This window comes from Zophobas morio, unplaced genomic scaffold, assembly GCF_036711695.1.
Source record: "Zophobas morio isolate AGI-343-1 ecotype UQ-CSIRO unplaced genomic scaffold, CSIRO_AGI_Zmor_V1 ptg000002l, whole genome shotgun sequence".
Taxonomy (NCBI): Eukaryota; Metazoa; Arthropoda; class Insecta; order Coleoptera; family Tenebrionidae; genus Zophobas; species Zophobas morio.
The window spans coordinates 8,576,399-8,588,490 of record NW_026972107.1 but is presented as its reverse complement, the minus strand read 5'-3'; the positions used below and the strand labels follow the sequence as shown (position 1 = coordinate 8,588,490).

Here is a 12,092-nt window from a genome sequence, read left to right as displayed (position 1 = left end):
AAACTGATACTCGAGGAAATTTCTAATTAAATTACAAAATAGTCTGCAAGATAACTTCAATTATAACACAAGGCAAAATCTTCGCAAAAGAAAGATGAAGAAGACAATTATAAAACATTTGTCTTCAGTATTCTTTTTTCAAAGGTCCATTTAAAGAAACTGAAGTGTGAGGAACGTATCGATGACGTGGTGTCTGGGTGTGAAGGTTAGAACGTTCCACTGGAATGAAGACAAAGAGGAAACGACTTAAACAGATAGGGAAGACTGTGTTGCAAACTTTATCATTCACGTAGCGAATCTGCGCCAGCTACGTTTTTTTTAATCCAACCCGACATTTTTTACCGTGATAACCGTACCTGTTTCCAGACTAATCCCCTGAATTTCCCACATTATGCACCCACAATTACGATACCTCATCGATCGCTTACCCCCGGATAACGCTCATTATTACCACTCTTGTTCTTCGAATACTCCTCCGAATGTTCGACAATAGACTACCTATCTATTTAAGTAACTTCAAAGAAACCCTCGCTAACTAAATCGAATTAATTATAATCTCGTTTCGTATAATAAACGGTCGCATTTTCCAACACTAAACGAACAGGAAACGTCTAAAGATGAATACACCCGATTTTAAATGGATGAGCTTCACAATAACTCTCCTAGTCGGGGGCCTGTAAATGCACAGGAAATTGAATCTGATTTAGTAGCAATGTGATGAGTCGTTTACTTAGTTTTCGTACGTGCTTGGCGCACGTTTCAAGCTATACGCATTTTGCATATAGACTGGCGTCGGCGTCGCGACGCTCAGTTCAATTCCGACAAACCAAGGAGCAAGTTAACGACTTGAACAAAAACACGCGCCACACACGCGGCAGTGACATGTTTCTTAAACGATCGCTCGTCGAATTTGGTAAGTTTATCATTTTGTCGGAGAGTTGGATTGCGAGGTTGCGAAAGTGGCGCAGTCGGTGTGGTTCTTCACGCGGTTTTTAATAAATGCTTAATTGGACAGTTCTAACCCCCGAAACGACCCATTTTTCAATAACTGACATCGGGAAGCGGGTTATCAATCATCCAGGTGTGCAAGGCATGGAAACGAATCTGGGGGGAATATACAAATTTTCTAAAGAATTTAAATACGCCAGCGATGCGCTAATGTTGGTATTTTTCATGTTCTGTCTTGTTACTGACGCTTCTTGCGATAAGCTAGGTAATTCTTGGTGTCGCCTTTGTTCTTTTGTAAAGCGGGCGTACATTTTTCGAGAATAATAACGCTTTAAAGAACAGGTTTAAATGGTTTAGTTCCACTTTAATACTTGGAGTTGTGTCGGAACAAAGTGATTTTCGAACTAACTAATTTAGTTAATTTGTAACTTGTAGAGGTGCCTTCGCATTGTTAGGAAACCAATGTAACACCGGTTTTTTTGTTTGAAAAAAAAAATCATTGTTCGTCTAGGTCCAATTACTTTCCAAGGCAGTTCCACATTCCTGAAATTAAATTGAAAAATTAATTTCCGTTAAACGCATCTAGAACATAATCGACGTTGCAAAACTGATTCACTACATTTTCACTTAACTTCATTGAATTCTTACGGAAATAACTAAGGAAGCGACGCGAGTGAAAGGCAAATGCAGCGGAAAACTTTCTTTCAGGAATTTTCTATTCATTAATTTTGTTTGTCTGTTAAAAATGAGAACATGTAAAAAATTAAACGATTCCAACAATAATTAGTTTGTCAAAGAAAAATACATTCTCATTTTAAATTCATACATTGCTTATGTTGACTTTTGCCCACGACACGCAATCAAATCCAGCTTTAAAATTTCCATCTGCACCGAATGACGTCCTGAATGTAAGTCATATTCGATTGGAAATTGCACTTTTTTGTGTTTCACAATCGTGTTCAGCCACAACTCCAGCATATTTCACTCATAGTAGCAATTATCGTCCTGAAAGCCGGGCAATAAAAAGTAGTGTTGTATTAAATTGGACAAAAGCAAACACGTTGAATAATGCTGGGAGTAGAGACAGACGATTAAAGTTTTGAAAGCGCAGCAAAATTAACTTTGTGTGTGTATCCTGTACACAATTCCTGTTAATTATCGCTCACGTTTAAATTATATTTGGGCGGAAGGTCCGTTAAAGGCTGACGTTGTCTGTTTTAGACGGAATAAATTTATGTACTATAGGCAAATATTTGACATTTTCTGAATTAGAGTTGTGGAAGTTATTGTTCAAGTATGCATTGCATTGTTCTAGGGGAGAGAGTTTGATATCGTTATTGGCAACGGAGGGAAGGAACGCTGGAGAACAATAGACAATATTGCGATATCGAATCTTAATACAAAGCGAAATTAAAGCAAAAAGAAACAGATAGATACATGGAAAAAATGAAAGTTTAAGTAACTGTATTTTTATTTCCTGAGCGTAAGCTAGCCCCTAGAGTACTAAGAAATAGGTCTCCTCTTTCCGTCTGTCTATCTGTTTGTCTGTCTGTCTGTCTGTCTGCCATCTGTTGGGGTTTTTATTAGACAGATAATCGAAACTATTGGGCCGATTGATGAAAAAATTTTGTATGTATACTAGTATATAAGAACTATCACGTGGATGATAAAATTGCATAACAACATTTTGCAATTTAGCTTTGAAGCAGCAAAACCATATGCTCTAAAATTTTGTAAACATTTTAAGGTTATCGTAAGCATAGTAAATCGTTAATCAAAATTTACTCGTTTATCCTCTCTCAAAAAAATTGATGATGTCATCTCAAAAAAAAACTGGGAAATATTTTTTGAAGATTCTAAAATCTAAGTTTTTTCTGGACCAAGATTTTCGAATTATTCGGTTGGAAATAGGTTTTTTTAAATATCTCGAAATCTCCAAAAACAGTCAAAAAAGCATTGCAGGAGCCATATTTTTGAAAAATTTTATAAATTTGATATAAAAATAAATTTTTTAAACATCTCGGAAATTGAGATTTTTGAAAACTTGCCTAATTCTCAAAAATTTCTGGAGCATACATTTCGACGAACTGATTAATAACAACGTGTTGATGGTTCCGGACCAAAATTTTGGAAAAATTCAATTTAAAAACGAAATTTTTCAAATATCTTGGAAATTTATACGGGGGAGGGTGGTATTGAAAATTTGACACTTTTTAAAGTTACTTACTTACCAATCCTCAAAAAAATTTGGGATGTAAATCTCGACGCGCTTATTCGATAAACAGGCCATTTATACGGCCTCGGACGAAAATTTTCGAAAAATTTGGTTTGATAATGATTTTTTTTACCTGGAAAATTGTCTTTTTTCATTTTATCGATTCTGGAAAAATTGTTCGATTTTTAGAAGAAATGGAACCAAAAATAACTTCCACAATTCGAAATCCACAAAAAAATGTCTTGGATAATCTTCGATGTGTTCAAATGACAAAAAACAGTTTTTTTTAATTATTTTGGCGGTAGTTTCGGAGATTATCTTAATTATCGTAGTCTTATCTTAGCAAATATCTAGTAGCCCCGCCCACCCACCCTTTATTTTTGTAAAGAGTATGTCATTTGCCAAAATCAGTCTTATCTTGGCAAATATTAGCTAAAATTAATGAATGAAGCAATTTACTGTGTTGAATAAATTAAGATCGACTAAATCCATTATTAGCAAAATCAAATCTTATACTCCTAATTTTTAGAGAAATATGGATTTATTTACCTTCGACCAATATTTTAATATCAGTTTTCCGTTTTTGATATCAAAATTTTTTGTTTTTTATTTTCTTTAATTTTTCAATTTCTCGTTTCTTCAATTTTTCGGTTTTTTAATTTTTCGTTCCCCAATTTTTCAAGTTCTTGATTTTTATTTTTCATTTTCCCGATTTTTTTTCATTTCCTTTATTTATTTTTTTTAAATGTTTATTTCGATTTTATAATTTTTTGTTTTTCAATTTTTCAAATTGTCATCTTTAATTTTTCAGTTCGTCAATTTACGAGTTTTAAAATTTCTTAATTCTGCAATTTTTGGATTTCTCAATTATCCGATTTTCCGATTTCCTTAATTTTCAATATTACGAATATTTCGTTTTCAAAGTTTTCATTTAATAATTTTTCGTTCTCTCATTTTTGATTTTTTCATTTTTTTTATTCCAAAAGTTGAAAAATCGAAAAAGTGGAAAAACGGATCATTCCAAATCGATGAACTGGAGAAATGAAAAAAATATATAAATCGAAAAATTGAAAAAAAAAAACGAACATTGAAATATTAAAACATTGAAAAATTGAATACTGAAAAATTGAAAATATAAAAATCGAAAAAATAAAAAAAATTTTAAATCCAACAATTGAAAAATGGAAAAATTCTAAAACTGTAAAATTGAAAAAGAGGAAAATTCTAAAAATTATCATTATTAGATTTATATTTGATATAAAAACTAGAAAACTGCAAATCAGAAATTGAACAAATGCAAAATTGAAAAATCGGGAAACTGAAAAACCGAAAATAGAAAAAAGAAAAATTAAAAAATCTGAAGCTTTAAAAATCAAAAACTGAAAAAGAAAAAATTGTAAATCAAAAAACTGAAATAGATAAATTTCACGTTGAATAAAGTATAAAAATGATAAAAGTAGAACATTAGAAAATTGAAAAAATAAAAAAAATAAAATTAATGAATGAGGCAATATTGTATTGAATAAATCAAGATCGACTCACTCCATTTTCCCGAAAATTTGGGAATTGTTTATTATTAGCAAAATAAATTTTTTTAATTTTTAGAGAAATATGGACTTATTTACCTTTTACCAATATTTTAATATCACAATTTTTCTTTTCTTGAATGTTAATTTTTCAATTTGCAATTTTTCAATTTTACAATTTTTCGATATTACAATTTTTCAGTTTCTCAATTTTTAATTTTTCGGTTTTTTATTTCACGTTTCCCCAATTTTTCAAGTTTTTAATTTTTGTCTTCATTTTCCCGACTTTGTATCGAAATTTTTCGTTTTTTCATTTTAATCATTTTTTCAATGTTTCTTTGAAATTTATAATTTTTCGTTTAATTAATTTTTCAAATTTTCAATCTTTGATTTTCGAATCCTTGATTTTCCAATTTTTCAATTTTTCAATTTTGGAATTATTCGATTTTTAAGTTTCTCAATTTGTAATCTTTTGATTTTCAACTTTTCGTTTCTTTAATTTTTCAAGTTCTTGATTTACAATTTTTAGATCTTTAAAATTTTCATTTTATACTTTCTCGTTTTTTCGTTTTGATTTTTCAATTTTGCAATTTTTCCATTTTTTTTATCCGAAAAATTGAAAAATAGAGAAACCAAAAATTCGGTAAAACGATTTTTATTTTTCAATTTCCCGATTTTTTCACTTTCATTTTCTCCATTTTATATCACAATTTTTTGTTTTTTGATTTCCTTTATTTATTTTTTCAATGGTTTTTCAATTCTTCAAATTTTCCATATTTGATTTTTTAATTCTCCGATTTACTGATTTTTAAATTTTTTAATTACGCAATTTTTCGATTTCTCGATTATCCGATTTTCCGATTTCTTTAATTTTCAATATTACGATTACGCTTTTACAATATTTCGTTTTCTCCATTTTGCACTTTTTTGATTTTTAAGTTTCTCAATTTTTAATGTTTCGACTTTCAACTTTTCGTTTCTATAATTTTTCAAGTTCTTCATTTCCAATTTTTTTATTTTTAAAAGTTTCATTTTATACGTTTTCGTTTTTGATATTTCAATTTTACAATTTTGCAATTTTACCATTTTTTTTATCCGAAAAATTAAAAATCGAAAAACCAGAAAATCGGAAAATGGATTTTTCTTTGCATTTTCCCGATTTCGTCAGTTTCATTTTCACGATTTTATATCATAATTTTTTGTTTTTTCATTTGCTTTATTCCTAAACTCAAAAATGATAGAATCGTCAAAATTCTAAAGTCCGAAAAAAAATTGAAAAATTAAATATCGAAGAAAAAAATTAAAAACCGAAAAATAGAAAAATTGAATACATGAAAAAGTCTTAAAATCCAATAATTGAAAAATATTCTAAAATCGAAAAAGTGAAAATTTTTAAAAATTATAATCATTACTAGATAAATATTGCAAATGAAAACTAGAAAAAAACATTGAAAAAAATAAAAACTTGAAAATTTGATAATATTAAAAATTAATTGAAAAACGAAAAATTGTAAACTCAAGAAATTTTCAGTGAAAAAGTTGCAAAATCTAAAAATTGAAGAAACAAAAAAAATTAATAATTAAAAATCGTCAAAAATAATAATCCAAAAAAATTAATGAATCGAAAAATTGGAAAGAAGATAAAACGAATCAAATCGAAAATTTGGAAAACACAAAAATTATAGAATCGTCAAAATTGTAAAGTTCGAAAAGTGTAACACTGAAAGAACAAAAAATTGAAAAATAAATATCGAGGAATTGAAAAATTAGAAACCGAATAATAGAAAAATCTAATAAAAAATTAAAACATGGAAAAATTCTAAAATCGTAAAATTGAAAAAGTGAAAATTTTAAAAATTATAATCATTATTAGATACATATTTAAAATGAAAACCAGAAAAATTGCAAATCGAAAATGGAAAAATTCAAAACTGAAAAATTAGGTATACATTGAAAAAAACAAAAGATATAAAATCAAAACATTGTCAACCGAAAAATAGAAAAAAATAAAGAAAACAAGAAATCTCAACGAAAACCGCAAATCGAAAAATTGAAGAAATGAAAAATTGAAAAATCGAAAAATGAAATTTCAAATCGAAAAAGTGCAAAATTTAAAAACTGAAATAATAAAAAAAAAACAAAAACCGAAAAATTGTAAGTCGAAAAATTGCAAAAATAAAAAAAATAAAAAACCTGGATGAAAAATTGCTAATCGAAAAATTGAAAAATTAAGAATTTAAACGTGAAAACTCGAAAAACTTCAAATCTTGCAACTGAAGAAACAAAAAGGAATGAAAACTGAAGGATTTAAAAAAAAACGAAAAAAAAAATCAAAATTTTTTGAAGAAGCGGAGTTTATTGGGAGGGAAGTTGGTTTTTCAGCTTTTCGGATAAAAAAATGGAAAAATTGCAATATTGTAAAATTGAAAAATTAAAAACGAAAAAACGAAAAAGTATAAAATGAAAATTTTAAAAACCAAAAAATTGGAAATCAAGAACTTGAAAAATTAAAGAAACGAAAAGTTGCAAATCGAAAGATTAAAAATTGAGAAACTTAAAAATCGAAAAATTGCAAAATTGAAAATGTTATAAATTGGAAAATCGAGAAACGCAAAAATCAAAGATTAAAATTTGAAAAATTAATTAAACGAAAAATCATAAAAATGAAAAAGCATTGAAGAAATGAAGGAAATGAAAAACCGAAAAATTGTAAAAATAAAAAAAATAAAAAACCTGGATGAAAAATTGCTAATCGAAAAATTAAAAATTTAAACTTAAAAACTCGAAAAACTTCAAATATTGCAACTGAAGGAACAAAAAGGAATGAAAAACTGGAGAATTGAAAAAAATCGAAAAAAAAAATTAAAATTTTTGGAAGAAACGGAATTTATTGGGAGGGAAGTTCTGTCGAAATAACCTTGGACCAATTTTTTAATATGTTTTATTTTGACGGTAAACAAACCTTTAGTTTTATAAAGTTTGCCAAATTTCCAAATCGTGGGAATTACGTGCTGTTTAAGTAAATTGTTTTAATATATCTGATTATTAATTCGTAACTTTAGTAACAGTTCATTATAGTGGAAATAAAACTACCCTACGGGCTGTAGCTGCCCCTCTACGTACATATTTACGAAAGACTTTTTCCATGTAAAATAGGTAATTTTTGTTTTCAGTGTATTCCTTCCTTGACCTAAGCGTGCAACGCGTCCTGAAAAGTGCCAACTAGATCTCGGACAAACGTGTCGGACTACAAATGCGACTGAACGCTATACTTGCTATTTAGAATGCATTTTAAGCGGAAATGATTGATGAATCTGATTCCAGTGAGAATTAATTCGGTACAGAAATTACGTTTGCGAATATCTTATATGGATTTAAGTTTCAGTTATCTCCCAATTTCGTAAAGTTCGCTCTAGGCTGGTCGAATGCTGCTTAGGCGATTTATGCTTGGTGGTTTTTAGTTAAATGAATTCGTGATTGTGGAGACACGAAAATTAAATGAAAGTTTTAATTGTAACAACAGAAAATAACTGTTCACAACATGTAAATACTCATAGTGTACGCAATGAATATTTTATTAGTACCTATAACAGCGTGCACTGAATCGTAATTGCATAAATAATGTTAATTACAATCAAACTTTTCACGCTTGCGGGATTTATTAATACCCGGCTTTGTTTGTTCCAATAGTGTCAAGAATTTTTATTTGAGCATTCATCGCCGCATCGCCGCACATTTACAAAACAGTGAATAATTTCTTTGGTTACTCTCGTGTATTATTTCACGCGTAAATGCCACCTCCTGTTCCAGATCGAGAAATGCTGCAAATATTCTGGATCTCCTGGTTAGTATTCACCGCTGGGGCAAACGGCACTGCTCTCAAATGTAGCAGGACCTTGGAAGGAGTCTCCCCGAAACCGAATCCTGGTCACTTCCAAATTGAAATCTCCGGAAACCCCGCCACTTACGTTCCGGGAGAACAATACACCGGTAAGACATCTTTCAGATGGCTTTCAGATTCAGAGAGTGGGATTGATGGGAGGCATTAACATTCCGATTGTGCAACTTTTGTATGTGTGCCCTCGAAGGACAACTCTAATTTCAGCCGCGCGACTTCTTTTGATGGCTAAATCGATGGTCGGTCTAATTAAAAGGGCTCCACAAATCGCTATTTCGATTCGCCTTCCTCGAATGGGTTCTTCTCGGGCGCTTTACAGCGCCTCTTAACTGAATTGTCCAATTAGTCGCGTATAATTTGCGACAATTTTTTCTTATTTTCGCCTCGTTGCGACTAGCCTGCAAAGGATAGGGTTTTTGTAGGTGTTGCGAGGGATTTTGAGGTACAAAAGGAGTGGAAAATGAGTTTCCGGGGATTATTGACACGAGGCGGAGTGGAGGCTGTTGTTTGAGGGGCACTACGGTGCTTAAAACACATTCTACAATAAAAAAATTACTTATTGCTGTGAACCGTGAAGAATGAACGGACCGTGAGTTCAGACTGTTTATATTAATAAAGCAAAAATTACTCGAAATTTTCTTTGTAAATTTGTTGTTTCCGCTAATTATTTTTTTATCAGACAATTTCAATCAGATAATAAGAGCTGTTTTTGTTTAATTGATGTAATTTATTGCTAAATTATGACGTTCGGGAAGTATTGTCTTCCGTTTCCGTCTGTCTGTTTAAAATAATATATTCCTGTACGTGTGGTTTATGAATCCGCCTTGATTGCTTAGCCTGGGTAATTTTTCGAAGAACCTGGTTTTGTTGCACTCTCTGCTAATTTTTAACAGTATGATAAACAATTCTATGCAAATTCAAAAAAGTGCATTCGGTTTAATCGAAATGTTGAAGTACAATGAAATTGTCTGGAGAGACAAACCAAAATTAATTAAAGGAAGAGAAATACGTATATTACTTAAAACTGCCAGAATTCATGAATATAATTTGTATTTTTGCTCTCCGAGCGCGAGCTAAAAAATTGGATAACAAAATTTTGCAATTTATTTTAACTTTGAAACTTTGAAATCTTGCAAACGTTTTAAGTTATCGTAATCATGGTAAATCACTTATCAAAATTTATTCTTTATTCTCATCGTCTAAATAATTAATGACATAATCTCAAAATCTTGACGAATAAATCCTCTCTAAAATATGCAAAATATTTTGGGCATATTCTTTATTTAAAAATTAAAGTTTTTTTGATATCACAATTTTTCGTTTATTCAGTTCTTCAAATTTTCAATCCCATTCTTGATTTTACAATACATAATTCGTTTTTTCGATTTTGAACTTTCTCAATTTTTAATCCTTTGAATTTTCAATTTTTTTTGTTTTAAATTTTCGGGTTCTAAATTTCCACTTTTTATATTTATCAAAGTTTTCGTTTTATACTTTTTCGTAATTTCATTTTTTTTTCCTTTTTTGATTCGAAAAGTTAAAAAATAAAATTGAAAAACCGAAGAACAGAAAAAACTAGGAATTGGAAAATCGAAACAGTAGAAAATCGAAAAATTGCAAATCGAAGAACTGAAGAAATGAAAAAATGAAACATTGAAAATCGGAAAATTTAAAAATCGAAAAATCGGAAAGATGAAAAAACGAATAGAATCGCAAAAATGGGAAAATCCGAAAACTCTAAAATCCAGAAATTATAGAATCAGAAAGTTGTAACATTGAAAATTGGAAAAATTGAAAAATTAAATATTGAGAAATTCAAAAATTAAAATTCGAACATCCAAAAACCGAAAAATTTCATTTCTTCATTTTTTCGATTTGCAGTTGTTCGTTTCAGTTGTTTATTTTCTTAGTTTTTACAATTTTTCGGTTTTTTGACGCTTTGGTTTTATAATTGTTCTTTTTCATTGTGAAATTTTCAATTTTTGAATTTTTCAAGTTTTCGGTTCTTCAATTTCTAGATTTTTTAATTTTTCATTTTCAATTTTTCAATTTTGCAAATTTTTGGATATTATTGTTTTTTAATTTTTGAGTTTTCACTTCCTCAATTTTTAATTTTTCTGTTTGTTGTTTCCTCAACTTTCCAAGTTCTTTTTTTATTTTTTATTTACAAGACTTTTTAATTTTTATTTTCTCGATTTTATATACCTACTATATTACAATTTTTCGTTTTATGATTTCAGTTATTTTTTTCAAAGTTTCCTTTAACTTTATAATTTTTTGTTCATCAGTTCTTCAAATTCAATCTCGTCTTTGATTTTTCAATTTTTAAAATTTTCAAATTTGCAATTTTCCAATTATTCAATTTTCCGATTTCTTTAATTTTCAATATCTGGATTTTACAATACATATTTTGTTCTTTCGATTTTGATGTTTCTCAATTTTTAATCCTTTGATTTTTCAGTTTTTCGTTCCTTTAATTTTTCGGGTTCTTGAGCTCCAGTTTTTAGATATTTCAAAATTTTCATTTTTTATTTTTCGTAATTTCACTTCTGATTTTCCAATTTTTTTGATGCGAAAAGTTAAAAACTCGAAAAATTCAAAAATCGAAAAATTCAAAAATCGAAAAATTAAAAATCGAAAAACTAAAGATTGGTAAAACTTGAAAAACTGAAAAAACGAGGCATTGCAACATCGAAAAAGTAGAAAATCGAAAATATGGAAATCGAAGAACTGAAGCGAAAAATTGAAATATTGAAAAACTAAAAATCGAGAAACTTAAAAATTGAAAATAAATTAATAAATCAAAGAATTGGAATGAAGAAAAAAACCATCGAATCCCAAAAAATGGGAAAACCAGAAAACTGGAAAATCGAGAAATTATAGAACCGTGAAAAATTGAATAAAAAAATATCGTGAAATTCAAAAATTAAAATTCGAAACATTGAAAAATTGAATAAATGTCAAAATTTTATAATCCGGTAATTAAAAAAAGGGAAAAATTCTAAAATGGTAAAATTGAAAAAGTGAATCATTTAAAAAATTATAGGTATTATTACCTATTTAAAATGAAAATTAGAAAAATTGCATATCAAAAACTGAAGACGCGAAAAATTGAAAATCGAAAAATTAAGAAGTCCATAAGTTGAACCGAAAATTTGAAAAATTCAAAAATTGAAAAATTTCACACTGAAAAAAAAATTATAAAATCAGAAAAAATTGAAAAATCGAAAAACTGAAAAAATGAGGAATTGCGAAATCGAAAATGTAGAAGATCGAAAAATTGAACCACTGAAAAACTAAAAATCGAGAAACTTAAAAATCGAAACTTAATTAGTAATTTGAGACACTGGAAAGAAGAAAAAACGAATCGAATCGAAAAAATGGAAAACCCGAAAGCTCGAAAAATTGAAAAATCGAATAAATGGAAAAATATTAAAATCCAGTAATTAAAAATGGGAAAAATTCTAAAATGGTACAATTGAAAAATGAATCATTTTAAAAATTA

General features: G+C 28.6%; 1 protein-coding gene across 1 annotated transcript in view; it reads left to right on the top strand.

Moving 5' to 3' along the window:
- The first annotated feature begins 832 nt into the window (after window positions 1-832).
- The window catches only part of LOC135127048 (spondin-1-like), a 51,379-nt gene continuing 40,119 nt past the window's right edge, over window positions 833-12,092 (top strand). The window contains 2 exon segments of the mRNA XM_064053350.1: window positions 833-913; window positions 8,500-8,679. Coding sequence (XP_063909420.1) covers window positions 883-913; window positions 8,500-8,679 — 211 coding nt within the window. The 5' untranslated portion in view covers window positions 833-882.